The sequence below is a fragment of the Notolabrus celidotus genome, unplaced genomic scaffold, assembly GCF_009762535.1.
Source record: "Notolabrus celidotus isolate fNotCel1 unplaced genomic scaffold, fNotCel1.pri scaffold_114A_arrow_ctg1, whole genome shotgun sequence".
In the NCBI taxonomy this organism is placed as follows: domain Eukaryota; kingdom Metazoa; phylum Chordata; class Actinopteri; order Labriformes; family Labridae; genus Notolabrus; species Notolabrus celidotus.
In genome coordinates, this window is record NW_023260007.1 from 1 (window position 1) to 13,730 (window position 13,730).

Sequence of the window (13,730 nt, forward strand, 5' to 3'; positions counted from 1 at the left end):
CATCATCTGGTCTGATACCTACCCCCTCAGGGCGGTTTCAGGCATCAAAAATGACAACAGAGAAGGTGTCAGTGTTGCTGCTGATGGACTTGTTTGCTATTAAAGGTCATAAAGAGGCACCAGTATCATTTTCAGTCTGTTTCTCAGCCAGTTGAAAACTCCTTATAGTGCCTTTAAAGAGATAAAGATAAGCATATTTTACAACACACACACACACACACACACACACACATATATATATATATATATATATACAGCTCTGGAAAAAATTAAGAGACCACTGCAAAATTAACAGTTGCTCTGATTTTACTATTTATAGGTATGTGTCTGAGTAAAATGAACATTTTTGTTTTATTCTATAAACTACTGACAACATTTCTCCCAAATTCTTTTTTTTTTTTTTTTTTTTTTTTCTCTTTTTTTTTTCTCTTCCTCTTGTCTGCATATATATTTCTGGTTTGTGTCATGTTTGTCACAAACTGTCAAATATTCATGCAATTTATTCTTGCAGCAAAAGAAAAGAAAGAAAACCTTTTTCTTCTGTGCTTGTGACTGTGTGCATGCAACCATCACCATCCCTCTTAGAACTCTGGTCTATCTTTTATTGGCAGCTAATATCATGTTCTGTAAAAGAGGGCGTGCACACCTAGGTGGACCAAATAAAATAAAAAAAATAAGAGAAAGTGAAAGAAAGATTACATAAGGATATACAAAGGGACAGGGAGAGAGAAGGAGAGAGAGACCTAACACACTTAGATGGAGAGGGACCATCTCACCATGATGCCAAAAAAAAAATCTGTGGGGTGATACTAATGATAAAGCAACCCTTAGAGTCCACAATCATTATTGAAGCTTGGGTCGCAGAGGGTTGCCGCCGTGCTGTGTTCTAGTTGTGTAACAAGACCACCACTGGTGCAGATGAAACCACTTGGGTCAGATCAGCCGAGCGGTACGGCTCGGCACCCGGGCCGCGAGAGCAGTCAGACCGAAGGACCCAACCCGCCGCGGGAGACCCAGGCCAGGGGGCAAGCCGAGGACCCAGACCGGAAGCAAGCAGGTACCGCCGGAGCACCCAGGGTGACCCCCAGGTCACCCAGTAGGAGGAAAGGGGGGCGAGGGGGGAGAGATCCCGCAGCCCCCCCAAGGGACACCCCCACAACACCGCCCCCACAGCCCCCCAAGACGGAGCCAAAGGAGCCACCAGGGCCGAGGGGGCCCGGCACCAGGAGCAGACAGCCAGGCAGACGGGCAGGACCAGGACCAGAGCCCACCAACCGGCGCGCCGGAGCGCGGGGAGGGCGGAGGCGGCAGGGCCAATCCCACCTGCCCCCCCCAGACGGCCCGACCACTCCCCCCAGCCACGCCCCCCACCCACGCCCTGCGACTGATGGACCAGGCCGCGGGGGCATGGAGGGACACCCCAATGGTTGCCGTAGTAACACCCCCCCAGCTGCGCACCACCCCACCCCCCCCAAGAGGACCGCGAGGGAACCCCGGGAAACCCGGCCCCGAGGGCAGAACCCGGCCCCGAGGGCTGTAACTGTATTTCTCCCAAATTCTAAATAAAAATATCGTCATTTAGAGCATTTATTTGCAGAAAATGACAGATGATCAAAATAACAAAAAAGATGCAGTGTTTTCAGACGTCAAATAATGCAAAGAAAACAAGTTCATATTCATTTTTAAACAACACAATACTAATGTTTTAACTTAGGAAGAGTTCAGAAATCAATATTTGGTGGAATAACCCTGATTTTTAATCACAGCTTTCATGCGTCTTGACGTCTCCACCAGTCTTTCACATTGCTGTTGGGTGACTTTATGCCACTCCTGGCACAAAAATTCAAGCAGCTCAGCTTTGTTTGAGGGTTTATGACCATCCATCTTCCTCTTGATCACATTCCAGAGGTTTTCAATGGGGTTCAGGTCAGGTCTAGCACCTCGGCTAGGAATCTAGGAGTCCTATTTGATCAAGATTTATCCTTCAACTCCCAAATTCAGCAAATCTCAAGGTCAGCCTATTTTCACTTGCGCAATATTTCTAAAATTAGACACTTCCTCTCTCAGAGCGACGCAGAAAAACTAGTCCATGCATTTGTTACCCCCAGGTTAGATTACTGTAACTCCCTCTTATCAGGCTGCCCCAAGAAGTCTCTAAAGATTCTTCAGCTAGTTCAAAACGCCGCAGCTCGAGTATTGACTAAAACTAGGAAGAGGGAGCACATCTCTCCAGTGTTAGCTTCTCTACACTGACTCCCAATAAAATGTAGAATAGAATTTAAAATCCTTCTTTTAACCTACAAAGCCCTTAAAAATCAGGCACCCTCGTATCTTAAAGAGCTCATAGTGCCCTATTACCCCTCTAGAACTCTACGCCCCCAACATGCAGGCTTGCTAGTTGTACCTAAAATCTCTAAAAGTAGTATGGGAGGTAGAACCTTCAGTTATCAGGCCCCTCTCCTTTGGAATCATCTACCAGTCAGGGTCCGGGAGGCAAACACCCTCTCCACATTTAAGAGTAGGCTTCAAACTTTCCTTTTTGATAAAGCTTATTTAGAGCTGGATCAGGCTTGGACCAGCTTTTGTTATGTTGCTATAGGCCTAGACTGCCGGGGGAACTGGCACACTGACACACTGGGATCCTAGCTCACCCCCTTCACCTCAACCCCTTCATCACTTACTTTAACTCTGCCTGTCCCATTAAAGTTACTAACCATAGACCTTTCTGGAGTCCCTGAGCTCCCTTGTCTCGTAGATTCCTCTGAGCTGCCGTAGACGTCCTCCTGCTGCGGACGATCTGGACTCCAGCTGATACGGACGTGCTGGACTCCAGCGGCAACAGCTTCTACGACTCGTCTCATCACTATCACTTCTCTCTCTTACTCCCCTCTATCTGTCTTACCAGACCCAACTCGGTCGAGGCATGACGGCTGTCTAACATGAGTCTGGTCCTGCTGGAGGTTTCTGCCTGTTGAAAGGAAGTTTGTCCTCTCCACTGTAACTAGCTAAATACTGCGATGTGCAATGCTCATGATGGATTAAGGTGGGGTCAGACTGAGTCTTACCCTGTCTTGGTGTTGGGTCTCTGTTCATAATTTGACATAGAGTGGTCTAGACCTCCTATGTTTGTAAAAGCATCCTGAGATAACGTTTGTTGTGATTTGGCGCTATACAAATAAAGATTGATTGATTGATTGATTGATTGATTGATTGATTGATTGATTGATTGATTGATTGATTGATTGATTGATTGATTGATTGAGATTGAGCCGGCCATGACAGGGTCTTGATCTGGTGGTCCTTCATCCACACCTTGATTGACCTAGCTGTGTGGCATGGAGCATTGTCCTGCTGGAAAAACCAATCCTCAGAGTTGGGGAACATTTTCAGAGCAGAAGGAAGCCAGTTTTCTTCCAGGATAACCTTGTACGTGGCTTGATTCAGACGTCCTTCGCAAAGACGCATCTGCCCGATTCCAGCCTTGCTGAAGCACCCCCAGATCATCACCGATCCTCCACCAAATTTCACAGTGGGTGCGAGACACTGCGGCTTGTAGGCCCCTCCAGGTCTCCGTCTAACCATTAGACGACCAGGTGTTGGGCAAAGCTGAAAATTGGACTCATCAGAGAAGATGACCTTACTCCAGTCCTCTACGGTCCAATCCTTATGGTCTTTTGCAAACCCCAGCCTGGCTCTCCTCTGCTTCTCATTGATGAAGGGCTTTTTTCTTGCTTTACACGACTTGAGCCCTGCCCCTAGGAGCCTGTTTCAAACCGTTCTTGCCGTGCACTTCACCCCAGCTGCCATTTGCCATTCATTTTGTAGGTCACTTGATGTCATCCTACGGTTGTTGAGTGACATTCGAATGAGTTGACGGTCATGGTGCAATGCTCATGATGGATTAAGGTGGGGTCAGACTGAGTCTTACCCTGTCTTGAAGTTGGGTCTCTGTTCATAATTTGACATAGAGTGGTCTAGACCTCCTATGTTTGTAAAAGCATCCTGAGATAACGTTTGTTGTGATTTGGCGCTATACAAATAAAGATTGATTGATTGATTGATTGATTGATTGATTGATTGATTGATTGATTGATTGATTGATTGATTGATTGATTGATTGATTGATTGATTGATTGTGGCTTATATTTTCTAGCCCTTTCAGAGGAGAGGTGAAACGTCTTCAAGAAGTTCTACCAGTCCAGTTGCATTACGGATCAAGCTTTGGAAGCTTGCTGATGGTTCTTTCTAACTTATTGAATCTCAAACTTCTTCTTCTTCTACTTTTTGAGTCCTAAAAAGAAGAACATCATCTCTTTAGTTTCAGAGAGACTTTCATCAAGAGGAAAAATTCATAGCATCAATTCAGCAAAGACAACAATCGGAGGCTCTCATGAATAATTCCTTTGATTACAATTTTCTGTCCTAAATTTTTCCCTGAAGCTTTTCTGTCTTTGTTGAGCTCAAAGGAAAGAGTGACCCCGTGCAGGATGAAAGAAAAACAAACCGACAGGCTTCATGAGGAAACGAAAATCCTTCTTTCCAAACCAGCTGAGGAAACTTTCATTTTGGTGATAATTTCACAGCAAGTAATTCCATCTTTTGGTGCGCTGGAGTCTGTTTGCTCAGATATTTACTGTGCTCCTCACGAGTCCTACTTCAAAATGACACAAATAACATTTCGTACTGAAGCATAATTTTTGTTCACTTCAGTCACAACTGGAGGGAAACTTCAAACAGAAATGAAAATGTTTCCTGGCGCTGTAAATCATCTCAACAACGCTCCTGCGATGCCTCCGGAGGGAAACCCTGCGCTGTGATTGGTTGGAGCTGTCCCATTTACACACTCGGGCGCTCAGCAGGACCGGGGGAAGCTGCTGCTGATGTCGATAGTGATTACAGCAGCAGGTGAAATCTCCCGAGCAGCCGACAGACCCAACCTGAAGCTCTCTGCGGGGCCGTCGTCACCTCCAACAGCCCACATGCTACCCATGATGCAACCTGACAGGGACGGGCAGCCGAGGGGAGGCGGACAGAGATTACAACGAGACAATACAGCCACCTTTGTTCAGTTTAACCTGCTGACTGTTCTCTACTGCAAACAGGAGAGGGAATGAAGGCTCTGTTCTCTGGATCAGCAGCACGGATTGTTTCATTCTGAAATCAGGTTTCATTTTACCTGTCATTAATGAAGTCCTGGAGTTTCCTCGAATGCTTTGTGTCGTCAACATGTCCTGAATAAAGCTCAAAAGCAGACTTGTGCTTCAACTGGGGAAGTTTCAAGCTAATCCATGTGAGCAATGTGTTGTTGCAACTTAAACCAAGAGGCAATTTAGGGGGCTGGAAAGTGAAGGGAGCGCCAAAATATGCAGTTCCTCCAGAGGCCACTTGAGGCTGCCTCCAAAAGTGAGCCACTCTTCAGGTCCCATATTTAAACGCCAAACCTTCCTTTTTTTTTTGTTCTTTCTTTCAAAATCAGATCCGTCTCCAATCCCCAATCCACTACGAATCTGGCTCCGTGCTCTCTCATCCGTCAACACCCACTGGACCTCAGGACAGCTGGAGTCATGTGACCGAGGTTTCCCCGCGGTAATCACTGAATCAAGGATTCTCCTCCTCCTCCTCTCCTCATCCATGTTGTCTTTCTGGTCCTCTGAAAACCTCTGACCTGTTGACTCCAGGCCTGGCTCCGCTCATCATGACTTTGGTTTGTTGTTGTAGTTAAGTGAAATACGATCTGGTGATAACACAGAGTGTTTTATTCTGAAAATTAACCGGATGTTTTCATTTTGTTTTGGTGAAACCTGACTTCCTGTCCCGCTCCATCTGCTCTGTTGAGATTGATGCGTCGTGCTCCGGCATCCGGCAACAAATAGAAGTCTTGTGTATCTGATCCAGAGGACTCAGACCTGCAGGATCAGAGACGCAGCTGGAACGCAACAGAGTGGATCCAGTGGAAGTTAACACACTGACTAGAATAGAAACCTATCAGATCAGAATACGGTCATCACGTCCGCATCGGTCACTGCTGCGTAGGGTCAATGCAGAATAAACCAAGCTGCAATGCGCCCCATGTACAGAGGCTGTAGTCCTCACAGTAGCTGTCACCTTACCCTTTGCTGCATATCTTCCCCTTCCCTCTACTCCCCACACTCCCTCTCTCTCTCTCTTCAGCTCTCCTATCCAATAAATGTTAAAAAGCCTTTATTATGAAACACTTTCATGAGGCCTCTGTGCTCACACAGGTAATAAAGACAGTCTGAAGGTTAACTTACTGGTTCAGTACAGGTATGAGAGTTTGCTTCCAGCTGAGGTTTGGTAACTGGTTACTCAGGACCGACTGACAGCTCCACATTCTTACCAGTTAGGATCACCTGACGACATTTAACCATGTCTGCTCTGCATGAAATAAAAGTTTGGCCTTGAGTATGCACAAGTTTAAATACTCTGGAAATATAAAAAAACTCATCAGTCATTCATTCTGCCACATCTTTATTTAAACATATACTTGGTTAATCGACACAAATTAATATGCTAACGTTAAATCCCTTTGTGTTGCACACATAATTCCACAAAGCAGAGAATATTTTACATTCTTTAAGTATTCTTTGTCATAGGAGTATTATTATAAAAGGTTTGATAACAAGATTTTATAGTAGACAGAAAATGTATAAATCAAACATGAATACAGAAAGATTTCACTAAAGGAAACAAACCCAAAGTACAGACGATATTTCACCTGAATATCTGCTCCTGTCACAAGATCCATCAAATATCCACCCAAACATCAACAGTTATTTTAAAGTCACGTCTCATATCTACCTATAAAGATGCTAAAATGATAAACACTGACAGAATAACATGCACAAACAACATCTGAACCCTCACCCACTGCTTCCCAAACTGGTGCACATCCCAGATTCATCATCCGTGAGACGTTAAAGGTGACATATCATGCAAAATGGACTTTTTAATGGTTCTCTACCTGAAATATGTGTCCCTGTCTACAAACCCCCCGAGAATGAAAAGAATCCATTCTGCCCCTGTTCTGATTTCTCCACCTTTCTGTAAATGTGTGCTGAAACCAGCCGTTTCAGACTTCCGTGTTTTTCATACGTCACAACAATATCCGGTCTGTAACAGGAAGTCAGAGCTCGGAGCTTGTTCAGCCCATAGACTGTATAAAATACAACTCAACCCCTCCTCCGTTTTTCATTCCCTGCACACATGTGTGCTAACAAGGAGCTTAGGAGGGAGGCATGCTAGTTGTAGGCTGTCTTAATAAACACAAAGGTCGCTTTGACTCCCCACGTCTGCAGATTTGAAGATCTAGTGGATGATTTTTATTTACCATGGATAAGTGCTAGCGCTAGTTAGCATAGCCACATAGCTACACGTTCGTAGCTGTGTACCAAGACACATGTCGACATACTGATAAATAAAACAACAAGAAACACTAAATCTGTGACCAATCCTTCAGAAAGGTCCTGCTGCAGGCGCCTCTCCGTTGGGATCAGATTCTGGATCAGATTCAGAGGGTTGAAGTAACGTGATCTCTGAGCAGCCGTGTATATTCAGCCAACATGTAAACATTAGAGCAACGTGCTGGACAGTCGAGGCACATCCACTTCCTGAGGGGGCGTGGTCAGAGAGAAAACAGACTGTTCTGAGGAGGACTGAAGAAGAGGGTTTTTCAGGCAGACCAAAATCTGATTTCAAAGTGTTTTTTTGAGCATAAACTTTAAAGACATGTTTTGGGGACCTCTTAGACCAATATATGTTGATGAAAAAAGCGTGATATGTCACCTTTAATCAGCTACGTCAGCACCCAGGGGTCGCACACACTGACGTCAGAGCTGCACAGCTGATGTGTCTGCAGATCTGAAGTTTACTTTTTAATTCTTTTGTAGTGAAACTTCACGAGTCGTGTTTCTGTTTATTGATTTATTCATTGCCAGGGTGCTGATTCTAAAGCATAGGGACATAGGGCTTTGGGTGTTTTGAGGCTACTTTTGATAAGAAGGAGGTTTTGAGTCGCTGTGACTTTAAGACAGAGTTGTGTGTTGTACACAGAAAGTGGAGGCTCGACTAGCTGTGGAGTCTAAGCGGCAACCTCCAGTCTTAAAATGTGAAGCGAATGCAGAAGTGCTAAAACTGCAGTTCCTTGAGCGTCCACTAGAGGCTGGCAGCAGAAACACAGGAAACCACATACACACCCATTCAAAGAAGACGATCTTTACAGCCGATATAAACATGTTTACAGCCTGGTTCAAAAAACAGTTTAGGTCTGAAGAGCTCATTTCTATAATTTTGAAGATATTCAACTTACGAGTTTTGCCCTTATAAGGGCATGGCTGATTTGATTGACAGGCGGGGACCCTGTAGATGTTAGCGAGGAGGCTAAAGGCCCGCCTCTTCACACTCTGGGCTTCAAAATATCCTCAGTGGAAATGTTGAGTTGGTGTTAAAGTATGGAAACATTTTCTCAGTGAAGGTGTGTGTGAAGGTGTGTATGTGTGTGTTTCTATTCAAATCATAAAAAGACAACTTCCCTCTGTCACAGTCCAGTTCGACCCTGATCAGGCGGAGGTTCTTCACTGAGAGAAGAGCTTCTGTTTCCTCCTCGGGTCCTGTTGGAGACCATGCTGTGCACCTATCTTTACAAAACAGGATTCTCCATAATCCGGACCTCAAGGCCATGTCCCCCTTCCTTCGGACTGATTCTGCTGCTACACCCAGAATCCATGCTGGACTGTTTTCCACCCAAACACTCCAGCTGTGAGTCCCCGAGTCGTAGCCTTCAGAGCCCAGGACAGAGTTCCAGGAATTGAACCTCTCCGGGTTGTTAGGAAGCCTCTGTATCTCTCCACATCGAACGCTGGTTTTATCTGCAGACAGGACGAGTTCTGGATGAGCAGAGTTCGGATCCAGAATCACACGAGAGAAGGAGACCATGTTCTTCATCTTGGAGTGGACTTGAGAGGTCAGGTTGCCCAGGTGTTTGGCCTCGTCTATCAGAGCTCCTGGGACCAGCACTGGATCCTCCTGCAGGGGGCGCTGCTGGACTCTTCTAACTGAGGATTTGTAGCTTTGCATAAACGAGACGTCGTCAGCTTTCATCTTCTCCTCTGTGACTCTGATGGTTTCTGAAAGAGCTGCTATCTCTCTGCTCAGACCCTCGATCTTCTCCTTCATCACACGACTCTTCTGCTCCTCTTCGTCCCTCAGAGCAGAGATCCTGGCCTCCTCTTCCTCTCGTAGAAACTGGTGAAGCTTCACAAACTGCTCCTTGATCCACCTCTCTGTGTCTCTTCCCTGGGCTTTAATGTGTTCTGCTGTTTGAACACAGTTTCCTCTCACTCCTTCAAAGACCTTCAGCTTCTCTCTCACGGGCTTCAAGATTTTGCGGAGCTCCACTTTGTGATCCCGAGCAACGTCTCTAATGGCTCTGGTTTTGTGTCCAGCATGAATATCCGAATGAAGGCAGACGAGACACACCGGCTCCTGATGGTTCAAACAGAAGAGCTGGAGTCTCTCAGAGTGCAGACCGCAGAGAGCGTCGGACTCCGCTGGAGGTCTCTGATCCCTCTCCTGTAGGAAGGCCTCACACAGGTTCTTCAAAGCCAGGTTACGAGGTGGATCTCTCCTCAAAGCTACTCCCTTACAGATCGGGCACTCGTTGATGACTTTCTCTCTCCACCAGCTCTGCAGACAGTCTCTACAGAAGCTGTGGCTGCAGGACAGAACCACAGGATCATTAAAGATGTCATGGCACACCGGACAGGTGAGCTCCCTCTCTGTCTGTGACGCCATGTTCTCTCTGAGTGAACTTTGAAACACTCTGAGAATCAAAAGGAGAACATTAAACTCCTCCCAGCCTGTTTGTGTTTAGCTTTGAGGATTATTTTCATTTTCTTTTCATAGTGTGACTCATCTCAGTGAATCAGGAACCTGTCCGTCTTGTTTCCAAAGCTCGATCATGCCCTTTGTTATTTGTGTTAAATGTGTTACTAATAGAGCCCACACACATTTGACAAAAACAGTACCAACATTATGATTCCCGGATTCTTGTTGTCATTTGTTCTCTGATTTCAAACATTTAAAGGTGACATATCACGCTTTTTTCATCAACATATATTGGTCTAAGAGGTCCCCAAAACATGTCTTTAAAGTTTATGCTCAAAAAAACACTTGCCGCATGCCTGAAGAACCCTCTTCTTCAGCCCTGCTCAGAACGGTCGGTTTTCTCTCTGACCACGCCCCCTCAGGAAGTGGGTGTGGCCTCGGCTGTCCAGCACGTTGATCTAATGTTTACATGTTGGCTGAATATACACGGCTGCTCACAGATCACGTTACTTCAACCCTCTGAATCTGATCCAGAATCTGATCCTGACGGAGAGGCGCCTGCAGCAGGACCTTTCTGAAGGATTGGTCACAGATTTAGTGTTTCTTGTTGTTTTATTTGTCAGTATGTCGACGTGTGTCTTGGTACACAGCTACGTAGCTATGTGGCTATGCTAATTAGCGCTAGCACTTATCCATGACAAATAAAAATCATCCACTAGATCTTCAAATCTGCAGACGTGGGGAGTAAAACCGACCTCTGCCAGAAAGGCAGCGGGACCTTTTCTGAAGGATTGGTCTCAGATTTAGTGTTTCTTGTTTCTTATTTGTCAGTATGTAGACGTGTGTCTTGGTACACAGCTACAGCTACGACATGTAGCTATGTAGCTATGCTAACTAGCGCTAGCACTTATCCATGATAAATAAAAATCCTCCACTAGATCTTCAAATCTGCAGACGTGGGGAGTCAAAGCGACCTTTGTGTTTATTAAGACAGCCTACAACTAGCATGCCTCCCTCCTAAGCTCCTTGTTAGCACACATGTGTGCAGGGAATGAAAAACGGAGGAGGGGTTGAGTTGTATTTTATACAGTCTATGGGCTGAACAAGCTCCGAGCTCTGACTTCCTGTTACAGACCGGATATTGTTGTTACGTAACAAAAACACTGAAGTCTGAAACGGCTGGTTTCAGCACACATTTACAGAAAGGTGGAGAAATCAGAACAGGGGCAGAATGGATTCTTTTCATTCTCGGGGGGTTTGTAGACAGGGACACATATTCCAGGTAGAGAACCATTAAAAAGTCCATTTTGCATGATATGTCACCTTTAAATCTCTTCATCACAGCGACGTCTTTCCTTCGACCCTCCATGAATGAGTGAGATCAAACCTGCAAAGAATTAAAATAATGCTGCACTACAAAAGAAAACAAACAGCTCTGATTTATCCGATCCACTCTTTCAATATCTTCGTTGTGTTGCAGGTTTTAAATCATCCCTTTGTAATTTGCAACAGACACCACAGCAGTGTTCTCTATGAGCAGCTGCTGCTGTGTGCAAGATAGATAAACTAGAACAAGTAAAACCATCCACACACTGACACACTTTCATTCAGGGTTTGTAAGAAAGTGTCACTGAATGCAACAGAGGGAGTGTTTGGTTTGTGTCGCTGTGTGTTTGTGTGTTTTTGGTGCTCTGCCTCCACCTCCTGGAGGACTCCGGTACAACAGCTTCAACTTTGTGCTGGTTCTCTTGTCTGTTTGAGTTCTTGTTGCAGGATTTTCTTTCTTTTTTACAATCCTTATAATTTAAGTGTCTGTTTCTTGTATTCAATGCTGCTCATACGTGCCTTAAATTGCCCCCCGGGGACAAATAAAGTTTTTTGAATTGAGTTGAATCAAAGCTGTCAAAACAGACGCCTGGAGCCTTTATGTTCATATTTAACAATTTTCTGCAAGCTCTGATCATTCCTGCTGATCATTCTTGCAATGCCAGGGCTAATCTTAACCAGTTTACATGGTAGAGATTTATTGGTTTTATCGTTCAAATTTACCTTTAATATATAAAACCCTTTTATCTGTAGGCCCATTAAATCCTTTCACCAGATTTCAGCTTTGAAAAAAGTGAGATTTTTTTCAGTTTGACACTAAACTTTGAAAGATTTTTGTTTGATCTAACAAGAAGAAGACGACGGAATAAAAATAAACTATGGAGAAAGCATAATTGAGCTAATTATATCCCACTCTGTGTTTGTTACTTGCTTAAAGGTGACATATCATGCAAACTCGACTTTTTAATGGTTCTCTACCTGAAATATGTGTCCCTGTCTACAAACCCCCCGAGAATGAAAAGAATCCATTCTGCCCCTGTTCTGATTTCTCCACCTTTCTGTAAATGTGTGTGAAACGAGCCGTTTCAGTTTTCAGTGTTTTTGTTACGTCACAACAATATCCGGTCTGTAACAGGAAGTCAGAGCTCGGAGCTTGTTCAGCCCATAGACTGTATAAAATGCAACTCAACCCCTCCTCCGTTTTTCATTCCCTGCACACATGTGTGCTAACAAGGAGCTTAGGAGGGAGGCATGCTAGTTGTAGGCTGTCTTAATAAACACAAAGGTCGGTTTTACTCCCCACGTCTGCAGATTTGAAGATCTAGTGGATGATTTTTATTTATCATGGATAAGTGCTAGCGCTAATTAGCATAGCCACATAGCTGCATGTCGTAGCTGTAGCTGGGTACCAAGACACACGTCGACATACTGACAAATAAAACAACAAGAAACACTAAATCTGTGACCAATGGTTCAGAAAGGTCCTGCTGCAGGCGCCTCTCCGCCAGGATCAGATTCTGGATCAGATTCAGAGGATTGAAGTAACGCAGGTCTGTGAGCAGCGTGTACTTTCAGCCAACATGTAAACATTAGATCAACGTGCCGGAGAGCCGAGGCCACATCCACTTCCTGAGGGGGCGTGGTCAGAGAGAAAACGGAGTGTTCTGAGGAGGACTGAAGAAGAGGGTTCTTCAGGCATGCCAAAATCTGATTTCAAAGTGTTTTTTTGAGCATAAACTTTAAAGACATGTTTTGGGACCTCTTAGACCAATATATGTTGATGAAAAAAGCGTGATATGTCACCTTTAAGGTTAACAAACCGGCCGTTGGGACTTCTTGCTGCAGGTTTTCTTTATTGAAGATTGTGAGCATCTCCACTTCATGACAACTCATGTGTTCCTAGTTCACAACATCAATTTCCCTGTTTCAATATGTTTATTAAGGAAAAACAGGATCTCCACAAAGCATCCACATCGACATTCAATTTTCATGTAACATTATAAATCAAAAGCCTGGTTTTACAGACATTACGTCATCACTAATTTGGATTATTCATTCCTTATTATCAGGCAAAGCTGTCTTCCTCATAGAGTAGACAGTAGAACTATAAATATAACTATCCCACCCTCCCCCCTCCCTCAACCCTCCCAAGGAGTGCTACCTGACAGCGTACACAAAGTTGATAATTTCAATTCTGCAAAAAGGAGATCAGTGGGCGCCAAATGTTCCTCAAACTTCTCAAGTCTGTTGTTAAGAACAAATCTAATTCTCTCTAAGTGAAGTGTGTCTGTAATCTCTGTTAACCATACTTTGAGGGTAGGTGCTTCTTTCTTCTTCCAAAATAGGAGGATCAGTTCCTTAGCAGTAAGCAGCCCATAAGATAAAAGACAGCGTTCAGAGACTTGGAGGTTCCCGAGCCCCTCCGACACCCTGAAGATGATCAATATGGGATCAGGTTTAATCTCCACCCCCAGAACTTGTGAAAGAAAATTAAAGATTCCAATCCAGAAATTCTGCAAGCTGGGACACAGGACATAACTGTGTGTTAAATTTGATTCTAT

The 13,730-nt window shown here is 44.6% G+C and overlaps 1 protein-coding gene across 1 annotated transcript; it reads right to left on the bottom strand.

The window, feature by feature from the left end:
• Positions 1–4,852: 4,852 nt before the first annotated feature.
• LOC117808520 (tripartite motif-containing protein 35-like) lies at positions 4,853–9,810 on the bottom strand. Its single transcript, XM_034678253.1, has 2 exons — positions 8,559–9,810; positions 4,853–4,998 (listed from the first exon to the last, which is right to left on the bottom strand). Exons 1-2 carry the CDS (start codon positions 9,808–9,810, stop codon positions 4,853–4,855), a joined length of 1,398 nt encoding a protein of 465 aa, XP_034534144.1.
• Between the last annotated feature and the right edge of the window lie 3,920 nt (positions 9,811–13,730).